We start from the raw sequence: 14286 nt of genomic DNA on the forward strand, positions 1-14286 counted from the left end.
TAATAGGAATGATTTTTTTCTTATCGGACTAATCGATTATTTCAATGACACGGAGTTCGATCTCTAATTTGAGGTGAAGGCATACGATTAGTTGATTGCTTGTTCTTGACTTTCTACTGTACTTAAAGCGGCATTTTTTTTGCTCGTAAAGAGGGAGCAACGGACAATATATGTATCATATATATTATTTCTAATTGCTGTTTTTATGTACGGGTCTCTTTTTCGCTCTTATTTGGAATCCCAATCTTTATTTCTTTATTTCAGTCTATGGCATTTAAAGCCCTTACAGACTAGATAAAAATGTTGAATTAAAAAACACCCCTATTATGAACTCGTACGATACACGATAAACGCTTGCAATCTGTTCTACCGTATTATGAAATAAATTCTAGCGTGTGAAACTCGATCGTTAGCGTTTATCGTTTATCGTGGTATTGCCATACGCTAACTATCGCATACGCTGTTCAATTTTCTACGCTAGCTATCGCTGATAAATTTTTCCACGATACGTTGGGAACTATTTAAATAAAAGTAAATATACAATTATTACATAATCCAAAATAATCCAACTACAGCCTCATTCCCAACACTCTGTTGCAACACCCTGGGCAAGAAGCCTTAAAGTGGCACAAACCTTCAAAATATTTGGGATGGATGGCCTATTTTTACGGGCGCGCAAACTGCCTTCTATTTCTGTTAAGACATACTCTGACATCAATTTTGTTTATTAAACTTTTTTTACTTTTAGTATTCGAGTACTTACAGTGTAGAGTTCATTTCAAGAAGATTGGAATGATCTCTCAATTTTCTTCTTTCGGTGGAATCTATGCAAGTTCCGTCAATTTGTTCATTTGAGTTTATATAAAAGGTAACAGAGGTTGCATAAAACATTTTATTATAATAGCTTTTAAAAACTTTTGCCACTTTTACGTACAAGACAAATGAATTGTTAGTATTTACGTTTTGTTTTGCTATCTGTTTCGTATAGATTCACAAAAATTTGTAAACAAAACTCTGCTGTTATTCACAATAGTACATCTATCGGGCGTGTGGAAATCGCAATATGAAAGCTGATTTTTTACGATACGCTAGGAAGCGTTTATCGTCTATCGTATGAAAATTCATAATAGGGGTGAAAATTAGATAATTATTTAATAGTATAGTACATAAGTTGAGTATAGACATAATAAAACTTACATGCTATAACGAGATTGGCCAATACATTTATCTGTTTGAAAACACATCAGTAAGTATAGTTTTAAAAGTAAACTTATAAAGAGCAAAATCAATAGCTGAAGAATCAGGGATGCGATTAAAGTCGGTCATAGCTCTAAGCAAAGGTGCGTTTGAGGCATAGAGGGTTCGGACACAATCCGTCTGGTGGTAAAGATGGAGATTTGGGCTATTGGCGAGCTTTGGGCAATTTTGGTCGTAGAGCTTTTGTTTAGCTATATTTTATTAAAATAATTAGTTTAAAATAAACGATTGTAAGCACACAAAGAAATCTATTTGTACTATGGCACTATTATGAATATTTGCACTGCACAGTTGCTACCATACGCTAGATGGCAGCGCACGCTGTAAGTTTTAATTGATTGATAGAACAGCTGATTTTTGTTGATATTTGATGAGACTTTTATATTGGTTGCGCAAGATGCGCACGGGTCCTGCTCGTATTTATAAATTCGAAAACAGCGACAAAATGTATTTAGAAAAATTTGAATGCTGGGTTTTTCAGTGCGGACCTAAGCTACAGTTACAGTTGACTAGAGTTAAACTTTGCCACTTTGTTCGATAACATCAAATTTTGCTGCGCATCTCAGCTTAAGCGGCCGAAGTTTAAACTCGCAATGAAAGACCGGATCTAAAACCTAGTTTACATATAACGATATTATGTTCATTTTCGTACTTGACTCCTAATCGCAAAATATATAGATTTCCCATATAAATTATTCCCCTCGATAATCGGTAGTTATGAACAAGTTTTAGAGAAGCGAATTTTTTCCAAAGAAAAAATCCACCTCTATGGTGTAATCTCTAATCGGAAACACAAAATAATAGATAAGCGCAAAAATTTGACAGCGAATCGCAAAAGTATTGCTGAAGCAGCAACATCAATTGTGTTAAATGTTCGTGTTATACATTTTCGTTTAAATGTAGTAAAATCTGTTTTCTTTAAAAAACAAGCAGTGTGAAACATAAAAATTACGGTTATCTAACTAAATAAACTTTCGCTTATAAAAATATAAATTTTAATAATGTGTAATATTAAAATTTTAATTTACCTAAAATCTTTTATCATAGTCGTATGATATAACGGAGCTACAAAACGGTATTATGAAAATTACTGGGGGACTTTTTACATAAAATGTACAGTCATGTATATTCAATTTAAACATAGATGAACCATTTCAATAATAAAAATGAAATAAATAAAGTACTAATGATACAAATAAACAAAATGCGCCGATATTAATAATATTGTGATATAAATTCAATATAAATACATACAAAAATTAATTTGCATGACATAACGGAGTTAAGAAACTGTAAAATAAAAATTAATTTCTTGATTAGTTCTACTCAACATTTAATACAAAATCTAAAATAAATATATTCAACATTTTATAATTAACACAATACGGCCTTTTATCGTACAAACAAAATATATTAAAACTTTAATTCTTGAAATTATAAAAACTCAATTTATAAATACTTAAAAAGTTTTTGGTTATTATTTTAAAATACATATAATTTTGCATAAATACATAACTTTATCTCTGCAATAAAAACTTCACAATTAAACAAATTTCTACAATTGGAATTACAACTTTACAATTAAAAAATTAGTAATCTACATAAAGAAAGCAAGTCACCACTGGGAATTACCCAAAACTGTGCTTGATATAACGGATCTACAAAAATTTTAAAACTGTAAAATGAAAATTAATTGCGTAATTAGTTATACCCAACATTTAATACAAAATTTAATACAAATACATTAAACATTTAAAAAAAAAAAAATAATCACATGAATAAAACACATTATCACATATAATACCAGCTGGCTTATTTAACAAATCAACACGACACATGAGTAACCACAAATATGAGCTGCTATATAAATGGATACATACACTGCATTATTCACATGGTCAAACTTAAAGTGACATTAAATATTTTAATTCATTCAACATAAATTGACTAAAATTAAATCTATTTCAACATAATTTTTGGATACATGAGTAACCACAAAGAAGAGCTGTTATACACATTGAAATCATGGTGACATACACATGGATAAAATATTAAATGGGAAAACAAGCCACCACATGGCAGTATCTGGATGACTTTAAGGCTTCACAATTATTAAAAATCTACATAAATAAACATGTTTTTACAAATTGCACTGGCTAGATGATTTAGGACATCAATTTGTCACATTAATATTTCTATAACAATTGGAGGATGTCTGAGGCCACTGGATTGGACATGATGGGGGTACCACTTGCTGGATGGGAGAGAAATTAAGCAAAAACAGTAATACTGACACAAAAATATAATTCATGAGGAATTACAAATCTTGAAATAGCACATGGCAAAAAGCCATATATTTAACAATTACAAGGAAAACATTTGTGCTACGGGTTTTTACTTTGCGACATGTGTTAAATGCTTAGGCACGATATGGGTATCAAATGAAAGGTGTTAATGAGTATTTTAAAAGGGGGTAATCCTTAGTTCCATAAGTGGACGCCGTTTCGAAATATCTGCATAAAGGTGGACCAGGGGTGACCCTAGAATTTGTTTGTACAATATGGGTATCAAACGAAAGGTGTTAATGAGTATTTTGAAAGGGAGTGGGCCTTAGTTCTATAGGTGGACGCCGTCTCGAAATATCGCCATAAAGGTGGACCAGGGGTGACTCTAGAATGTGTTTGTACGATATGGGTATCAAATTAAAGGTATTAATGAGGGGTTTAAAAGTGAGTGGTGGTAGTTGTATAGGTGGTCGCCTTTTCGAGATATCGCCATTAAGGTGGACCAGGGGTGACTCTAGAATACGTTTGTATAATATGGGTATCAAACGCAAGGTGTTAATGAGTATTTTAAAAGGGAGTGGGCCTTAGTTCTATAGGTGGACGCCTCTTCGAGGTATCGCAATAAAGGTGGACCAGGGGTGACTCTATACTTTGTTTGTACGATATGGGTATCAAATGAAAGGTGTTAATGAGTATTTTTAAAACGGAGTGGGCCCTCGTGTTATAGGTGGTCGCCTTTTCGAGATATCGCTATAAAGGTGGACCAGGGTGACTCTAGAATGTGTTTGTACGATATTGGTATCAAATTAAAGGTATTAATGAGAGCTTTAAAAGGGAGTGGTGGTCGTTGGATATGTGAAGGCGTTTTCCAGATATCGACCAAAATGTGGACCAGGGTGACCCAGAACATCATCGTTTGGATACCGGTAATTTATTTATATATGTAATACCTGCCAAGATTTCAAGGGTTCTTTATTTCGCCCTGCAGAACTTTTTCATTTTCTTCTACTTAATATGGGTAGGTGTCACAACCATTTTACAAAGTTTTTTTTAAAGTTATATTTCGCGTCAATAAACCAATTCAATTACCATGTTTCATCCCTCTTTTCGTATTTGGTATAGAATTACGGCATTTTTTTCAATTTTCCTAATTATCGATATCGAAAAAGTGGCCGTGGTCATAGTCGAATTTCGTTCATTTTTTATACCAAGATAAAGTGAGTTCAGATAAGTACGTGAACTAAATTCAGTAAAGATATGTCGATTTTTGCTCAAGTTATCATGTTAACGGCCATGCAGAAGGACAGACGGACGACTGTGTATAAAAACTGGGCGTGGCTTCAACCGATTTCGCCCATTTTCACAGAGAACAGTTAACGTCCTAATATCTATGCCCCTACCAAATTTCAAAAGGATTGGTAAATTTTTGTTCGACTTATGGCATTAAAATTATCCTAGACAAATTAAATGAAAAAGGGCGGAGCCACGACCATTTTGAAATTTTCTTTTATTTTTGTATTTTGTTGCACCATATCATTACTGGAGTTGAATGTTGACATAATTTACTTATATACTGTAAAGATACTAAATTTTTTGTTAAAATTTTACTTTAAAAAAATTTTTTTTTTAAAGTGGGCGTGGTCCTTCTCCGATTTTGCTAATTTTTATTAAGCGTACATATAGTAATAGGAGTAACGTTCCTGCCAAATTTCATCATGATATCTTCAACGACTGCTAAATTACAGCTTGCAAAACTTTTAAATTACCTTCTTTTTAAAGTGGGCGGTGCCACGCCCATTGTCCAAAATTTTACTAGTTTTCTATTCTGTGTGATAAGGTCAACCCATCATCGTTTTAGCTTTCTTTGGTAATGAATTATCGCACTTTTTCGGTTTTTCGAAATTTTCGATATCGAAAAAGTGGGCGTTGTTATGGTCCGATTTCGTTCATTTTAAATAGCGATCTGAGATGAGTGCTCAGGAACCTACATACCAAATTTCATCAATTTACCTCAAAATTTACTCAAGTTATCGTGTTAACGGACGGACATGGCTCAATCAAATTTTTTTCCGATCCTGATTATTTTGATATATGGAAGTCTATAACTATCTCGATTCCTTTATACCTGTACAACCAACCGTTATCCAATCAAACTTAATATACTCTGTGAGCTCTGCTCAACTGAGTATAAAAAAAAATTTTACAGAAAAAATCTAGTTCCCAGAGATTGAACATATGTATGTAAACGCATATTTTGTCTATGACTGTGCGCCATAGATTATCTATTGATTATTTATTGTAGATTAAGGCATGTTTAAACGTAACCTAGAAGCTGAATTTTGTAATTCAGTATCATCTAAACTCTCGGCGCCTAGTCACAGTCAAAATAAAATAGGTTTTAAATTTAGTTGCAGCTTTTTTACAGATAGCTCATAGAAATTTATGTCAAAAAGCAGAAACTAAATTAAAAATCTATTTTATCTTGACTATGACTATGCGCCTCGGAATTTGAGATTTTCCGTTAGACAATTTTTATGACTTTGATTTGAAGATTTCGGTATTCAGTAAGCGTAAATCACAACAAAAACTTACGAAATCATCAAAAATCATCAAAAAGTCAATTTACTCTTACTCATGAATTAATAGCATAGCACTGCGCCGTGGAAAAACGCGAAATGCGGAGGTGCAAATCTCAGTCGCGAAAAATTATTGCAATCAATTTTCATTATTTTTCAATTTTTCCTAATTTTCAATTTTAGGAATGAAATAACTATCTGTGGAACAATTTTGGCAAATAATTTCCTTACTTTTCTTTAATTTTTAATTTTTGATCGAGGCAGCTCAAAATTAGTGACCGGTTTTGTGGGACCAGAGACCCGAGACAGCTTACAGCTTACATGTCTCAAAACTTATTTACAGCCCAAAATGTCTCTAATAGCTAATAGTGACTAGAGACGACTTACTAAATAACCCTGCATAAATCGTTGGATCATGTGGTCCACTTGTGTCATACTGGAGTACTACGTCGATTACTCTGATGTAATGTTGAGCTAGAGTATACGGTCCAGTCCTAGGACATCGCAATGTTAGTTGTGTCATACTGGTACTCCATGGATTACACTGATGTAATGCTGAGCTGGGCCCTATTCAGTACTATGAGTTTTGAAATGTACATTTTTCTTTCATACAAATTATATGAAGAAAAAATGTACATTTTAAAACTCACAGTTACTGAATAGGGCCCCTGGAGTATATGTCCCAGTCCTAGGACATCGCAATGTTAATTGGACCATATTTTTTGTATGAATTATTTTTAATTTTGGAGCACTCGCTTGGTCCATAGCGACTACTCCATACATGCATGCATGGAGTACTCGCGATTTTTGCAGGGAAGGCTGTAAATCTAATTGAGTCTAAGCCGATAAAGCAGTGTGATAAAAAACTACTCTTTGTCATCTAAGCATATCATATATATTTTTTTTTTAACAGACTTTTTAATCTCATCTAGCGACTCAGTGTGAATTAGGCTTAGGGCCCCCCTACGCTGGTTTTTATTATTTCAAATTTCACCACAAGCTTGGCCATATCAATAAAACCCTTTTATCATGCGACGTCAAATAAATTAGCTATCCCCTTAGACTGCAAAGTGACAACTAAACTGACCTGTAAGTAAAAACGGCGATTGCCCAACGCAATAGCAAATTTGAATTTAAAACTTTATTTGCCAACATGTTGGCGATTTGTTCCGTTTGCCAACTTGAGTCCAATCTAAATAAATAAATAAATAAACACTGTTTTATCGACCTTGGCCAGTTAAGTAAAAAAAGGAACACATTTGTCACTTAAAGGGCGAATTAATGGTGACTTATAACCATAAAGCCATAACCAGATAAATCAGCTGATCGAACCTACCTGATGGAAAGGAATGTAATCGATTAAAGGGCGAATTAATGGTGACTTATAACCATAAAATCATAACCAGATAAAACAGCTGATCGAACCTGCCTTAAGGAAATCAATGTAAGCGAGTTAGCGTTATGGTATGGCACCATTAATCGATTACATTAGGGGGACTCATGATAGCATATAAACTTGTAAGGTGTAAAATTATATCCATTTACACACGCGGTTATATGAACGCACCTAGTAATACTCTTGATAAACTTGATTGTTTTTCAGCTGTATTATTTCCAAAAAAATTTTTTTGATTGTTATACAAATTAAAAAATACCAAGATTAAGTGAAAAATCAAAACTAAAACGCCTTTACTTGTTGATGTTGGAGATTTTTGATGAAAATGCCGTCTGTAATGTCTGCAAGGTTGCATTCCTTTGAGTTTACCGCGTTTACACAATGAAATGTGCGCGTAAATTTATACAAATTGTGTAAATGATTTTTCATACAAAATTTGACAGCTCGTGCGTAAACTAGATAAATTTATACGTTTACACGCTTTATAAGGCATTTATACGGTTACATGAGTCCCCCTATTGATTTCCATAAGGCAGGTTCGATCAGCTGTTTTATCTGGTTATGGCTTTATGGTTATAAGTCACCATTAATTCGCCCTTAATGGTGTCATACCATAACGCTAACGCCATAGCCAATCAATTGGTTTTTGGTTTCTCGCCATATCCATAACCTAAAAATATTTGAGTTGGTGAATTTAATAACTTTTTTTAGATTTTCTTCATTGTTTTGGATACGTTATGACTAAGATACTTATTTTTTGTGGAATATCTTTGTAATTGTTTGCGCTTTCATCATTTTTATGAAATTTTCACGATTTTTAGGTTAAGGCATCATTAATCGATCACATTGAGATGGTTATGGATATGGGTATGGTTACTACTATGGCGTTAAGGTTAAGGAAGTTTAATTTGACTTTAACCATGGTAATTACGTTTGAAATGAAAACCAAGCACTAGTTTAATAGAGCAAAGTTGTCACTTTAGGTATAACTCTAGTAAATTCGGTAATTCTATACGACAGCATGACACTGCTAATACGCGTTTAAAAATATCGAAAGAGGTGTCAAAAGACGCGTATTAATCTCGACAACAATAACCGAAACCGGAAAATAAAAAATTTATCTCTGTCCGGAGATATTTACAGTTGAAGTTGGCGATTTTCATGTGGTTGTTGTAATCTGTACTCACAAAAAAAATTGTGAACGTAGAAGGACACACCTGGACTGGGCATGGTGTAGCCAGAGTTATTTTTTATAAGCGCGGCCGAAGGCCGCCAACGTAGAAAGGTGTTCTGCGCAAAAATACTATGGATTTCACCCCCGGTTTCGGAGGGACCCGCGGGTCTTTTTTCGGGTTTTCGTTAACATCTTTTGAACGAGTTAAAATTTTTATTTTCCGGTTTCGGATTATTAATAATGATGTCAAGGCGCGTCCTTTGACAACTCTCTCGATATTTTTGGACGCATATTAGCATTGTCATACTGTCGTATAGAATTACCGTAAATTCTAATTGGGGCTAAAACGCGCACTGAAGAACCTCTCCTTAAGTAACAGACTAAAACTCTTCTGAACCTTAACTGTAGTTTAAACTACCACTGACAGAACGGGACTAACATAAACCAATAAACGTGCACATCGAAAGAAAATTTGCCAAGACATTGCAAGAAATGGGTGAGCATAAAATAAATTTCGATTGCAATAGTCATGAAATGACATTAGCTTGCTGTCATTTGGCGGAATCGCAAACTGAGGGATGATCACACACACATATTTATGGATTGGAGATAAGAAACATCTAATTTGGATTACACGAAGTGAATTAATTGAAAGAAAACCTGGGAATTTTCAAATATATATTAATAATTTTTTGACTGGCGTGGTGCCAAAGGAAAAAAACCAAAAAAATTTACTTTATACAAATAACAAAATTGAAAGATAACCTGGCAGTATAAGGGCTCTGCAAAGCACCTTGCCAACCGACGCTTGCGTGTGCGGTGTCAATTAAAACCAAAAAAAAAAAGCGTTCTTGCAGGGTATATCCCGCCGATATGGTAGTTGAACTTTGTATCGTTTCTAAAATATGGCAGCAATATCTCAAAAATGGCGGGTACCTTTTGACACCTTTGTCATGGTATTTGTTTGTTTTTTCATTGTGATTTTTTCGAAACAAAACACAACTGACATTTCGCCGCTGATCGCCGCAATCTGGCATACGCGCCTTTAACGTGTGATAGCATTTTCATGCTATTGCATTTTTTCCAACATTTTATTTTCATTCATCCAATATAAGATTTAAAGCTTTCCCCCGAAACCAATAGTAAAACAACCCAGTTTTAAGCATTTCATACAAGAAAAGTGCAACCATGCATTTTTGCCGTATATGCCGCACGGAGAAGAATCTCAAATACACAGTGAAGGAACTCCGGAAATTCAGTCGAAGACGATCCAACGATAGAGTAAGGATCCCCGAAGAAAGTTATCCCCCGAAAACGCTAATGATCTTAACTGGATTTATTTAGCGTATAAATACTATTGTGCGTTTTCTTTTTTTTTCAGTTGCTCGGCACTACACCAACATTGGGCAACATTTGTCACGAATGTGAGGAGCGTCTGCATAACTTTCATAGTTTGGACGAACATGAAGGTGGCGACAACGATGAACAACGTATTATTGTTGACGATGACGAATTGTTGTACAATTTATTTATTGAGAAAATGGAGCAACAGCGAATAATGAAACGTTTAATAGGTGGTGGGGGTGATGCGGAAGGAGTTTTGTGTGCTGGCGGCGACGGCGGCAGTGAATTTCGTACAAACTCTTTGCGACAGCAAACTTTAGTTGCAGCAACAGCTGTCGGCGTCAGTGTGAACGGTGTCGTTGATGATGTTATTGAAGTGTTAACCTCGCGTGAGAATACACCTTCGCCATCAACGTTTACAACGAGATCAGCCACACCAGTCGGTTCATACCTACCCCAAGCACCTATGCAGCTATCACACAATGATGATAACACACCAACAGTAAAAAGAACATCAAAATTAAACGGAGATGATGGGACTAATGTAAATAGCACTGCCACCAACGGTACTACTTCAATTTCAAACCACACTGCCACAACTATCACAAAGAATAAATCGTTAGTGGGTACTACCACAGTACCTGATAAGAATAAGAGTTCGCCTTATAAAGTGGTAGCTGTAATTGATTTAGATGATGATGATGATGATGACACACTGCCTACAACCGCGCCGATAAACTCAACTTTGTTAACTCCACAAACCACACCTGATTCAGATGAAGAGGAAATTGTTTTTCGAAAGGTTGAACCCGATGATGAGCAAAACAGCAGCAAGTACAAAAGAAACAAAAAGAATAATACGCGTACAGGAAAGTATCAAAATCGACATATAAATTTAATAGCGAGCCTCAGTTTAGTATCAAGTGATGAATCTGATGTAGAGGTCGGTACTAATCCAAAAAACAGTCTCACAAAACCAACGACGACACCACAAAAACCTTTAGATGATGAAAATGTAGTAAGTACAACCACGACAGAACAACTTTCACCACCACTTTCAAATTGTAGTAGTGATGATGCGCCAAAAACATCTACTGTATCGCCAGAAGTAAAAGAAAAAGCGCATCATGAACCAGTATCCGAAGTGTGTGTTAGTGTTCAATGTCCAGTCTGTCAATCAGAATTTACAGCCACACAACGTCTAATACATCATATGCGTCGAAAGCATCGCAGCTATGATGGTGATGAGCTATCGGAGCGGCCACGGTGCGCACAAGATTCAGCCATGACAATACGTTTGCGCTACATGCAACGTTATAATTATTATGAATGCCAATTGTGTGGTTGTATTGATGAGGTTTTTAAAATACATAAAGAGCATATTATACAGCAACATCCCGTTGAATCAAAAACGCTAAAAGATCCAATGATGCAAAATTTAAAATGTCCCGTGTGCAAAGAGAAATGTGGAACACAATACATTGAACTTTTGCGGCATATGTTGCAAACACATAAGATAGCGCAATGTCGTACACATTTTCGCCAAATTATTCATATACGAAACTTGTTCGGAAAATGTAGTGGAAAAGAAGAGAAAGAATTGCAACGAACGGCAAGGATTTATCAAATTACTAAAAGGAAGCAATATTATTTTGAATGTATACAGTGTCGTAAAATAGTAACAGGCTATTATTCTCATGTACAACATCAGAAAACCCATATCAGTAAAAAGATTGCAGTGATAAAAACAACAACAACAACCAAAACAAAAACAATTGTAAATAACACTAAGAAGAATGAAAGGCCAAAGACTGTAGCGGCGGCGTCGTCAACGCCTGATCCAAGCACGCGTCGTGCCGCAAAACCGACTGCTATAGAAAATAAAATTGAAAAGCTCTCAATTGTAAAAAATAAGGATAAGGATAGTACTAACAAAAGAAAGATTTCATCAACGCAACAGATTTGTGTGCAACAGAAAATTGTAAATCAACACCAAGAACAACAATCTCGACGCAAGCGCAAATTGTCGAAAAATGCAGTAAAAGCAACGCTGCTCAAAGTCAAAGTAAAACAGCCACTTAAACAGTTACCAACACAACGTTATCATTGTAATATTTGTAGTGAATCCTTTAAAGGATTTCATCGGTTAAATTTGCATATAATACGTTTACATACGTCTAATAATGATGATGGCATTTTGCGTTGCTCAATATGTATGCTACGCTTTACACAACGCAACGAACTAGAGCAACATGAGCGTGTGCGACATTTATACAAACAAAAACACAAATCACGACCAGAACAACCAGATGCAAGTAATATCGTAAAGCAACAAATAACTCGAATTGATGGCAATGGTGATAATGGGGAACAACGAGATAAATGTAGTACCAATAATGGTGCAGATATTTACAAAACAAGTCAAATTGGCGCAGAACTACAAAATGCAAAGCATGAAAAGAAAGTTCATTCCGATGTCAATGGTATAAATGTATCTTGGTTGCAGGAGTTACTAGCATTAGCGGCACATAAACAAAGCCTTGAGCAAAAGCATAATAATAATGCTAAAAGTAATGATAACGCTGAGAATGCAAAAGGTCAATATAATTCAGTTTCTAAAAAAAATGATATTGCAGCTGCTGAACAATGTCTATATTGCGGTCATCTGTTCAATACACTCAAAGAGTTGCATAATCACGAGTATGTGCATGTGGAAAGAAGTGAAGCTAAGCAGTTTAAACGCTATTCCAAAAATATGTTTATACCAAACTTGTCTACACATTGAAAAGCTTGTATCATAGATTGCTGTTGCACCACTCTGAAGAAAAAATAGAGGCAAATGTTATTGCAAAGTGCAACATTATTCAAACTAAAAACATAAATTACATTCATAGGACATAAGTAAATGTTAACGTAAGCAACATTTTTAATGTTATTGCCTGAGCCAAATGACTATGAAAGACATGAAAAAACCATTCAGGAGAGACGTTAATATTTGCTCATAGCAGAAGAAATATAGTACTTTAAAAGTGTTGTTGTAGCGCTAAAGACATCCCCGACCCAAAACTTGCGGAAGAGGAACGCACACTCCCCAGAGAAACGCGAGTCACTCTAGCTCAACTTCGATCTGGATACTGTAGCAAGTTAAACTCTTACCTATCCAGAATCAACCCCGACATAGAAAATGTATGCCCTGCTTGCAATTTGTCCCCACATGACACCAACCATCTCTTTAATTGTAATGTGGAACCAACGCCTCTAACACCCCTCTCATTATGGTCCACCACTGTTGAAACAGTAATTTTCCTTGGACTCCCGTTAGAGGATATTGGACAATGTGTGATCGGTCGCACCTATTGGATGGGGCGAAGCACTGCTATAACAACGACAACAACAACGGTTTTGGGGACTGTTATTAAAATTGATGGTCCTTTGCCCAATATAGATCCGATACGTTCCGGTATCGGAGGGTCATCCCAATCTCGCCTCTACTCCCTAGTTCGATGAGGAACTTAATGTCGACAGAGCCTCAACTGCTAAAGAAACAGGATTCGTCACGGGTATTTGAGGTTGACAATTGGGTTGGAGAAGCTATAAATTGCGCTGGCCTGCCCTTGAAAGGGTTGCGTTAAATCATTTAAGCATTTTAGTCGCCTCTTACGACAGGTTTAACTGCCACGGCATATTCTAATCCCCCAGCTTAGGGTATTTTAAAGTTATTTCCTGTATATATGTATATTTTATGAAAAGTTCAATTGATTATCAGCTAAACTGCTTTGCGGTTATATTTTTATACAGTTTGTAAACACGAAATCCAAATGATTTTTAAACATATAAGCTGATAACCAAATGCGAAAACGAGCGATCGTTTTCGGGCACAATGTGCTTTTGAAATTAAGCTGTAGGGAAGCTAGGCGGGTATAGTAGATTCTTCAGTGAAAAGGATTGGGGTTGACAGAGCCTTGTCACAGGATCCGCCTCGTTTCGCCTCGGTTATATTAATTCTATTTATGAGTAAATAAATGCAAACTGGTGCAAAAAAATTCTATTCAACAAAATATATGGACATTTTGCCTTATGAAAGGACGTTTCATAGCAAATAACAAAAATATGCCTAATTTCAAAACAAAGTGCCTTCGGCATTGGTTGCCAAACCCAAGTGTATGTCTGACCGGAAAACCGCGGAGGTAGCACCACAAAAATTTAAGAATACCTTTCGTTCGCCATGTAAGGTTTTTGTATGGAACGTTGTTT

At 35.3% G+C, this 14286-nt stretch overlaps 1 protein-coding gene across 1 annotated transcript; it reads left to right on the forward strand.

Moving 5' to 3' along the window:
• Positions 1 to 9690: 9690 nt before the first annotated feature.
• LOC137250678 (zinc finger protein 252-like) lies at positions 9691 to 13011 on the forward strand. The gene is made up of 2 exons (XM_067783890.1): positions 9691 to 9969; positions 10070 to 13011. The coding sequence occupies exons 1-2, from the start codon at positions 9877 to 9879 to the stop codon at positions 12815 to 12817; spliced, it is 2841 nt and encodes a 946-aa protein (XP_067639991.1). The 5' UTR covers positions 9691 to 9876; the 3' UTR covers positions 12818 to 13011.
• Positions 13012 to 14286: the final 1275 nt, after the last annotated feature.

The sequence above is a fragment of the Eurosta solidaginis genome, chromosome 4, assembly GCF_040869045.1.
Source record: "Eurosta solidaginis isolate ZX-2024a chromosome 4, ASM4086904v1, whole genome shotgun sequence".
NCBI lineage: Eukaryota > Metazoa > Arthropoda > Insecta > Diptera > Tephritidae > Eurosta > Eurosta solidaginis.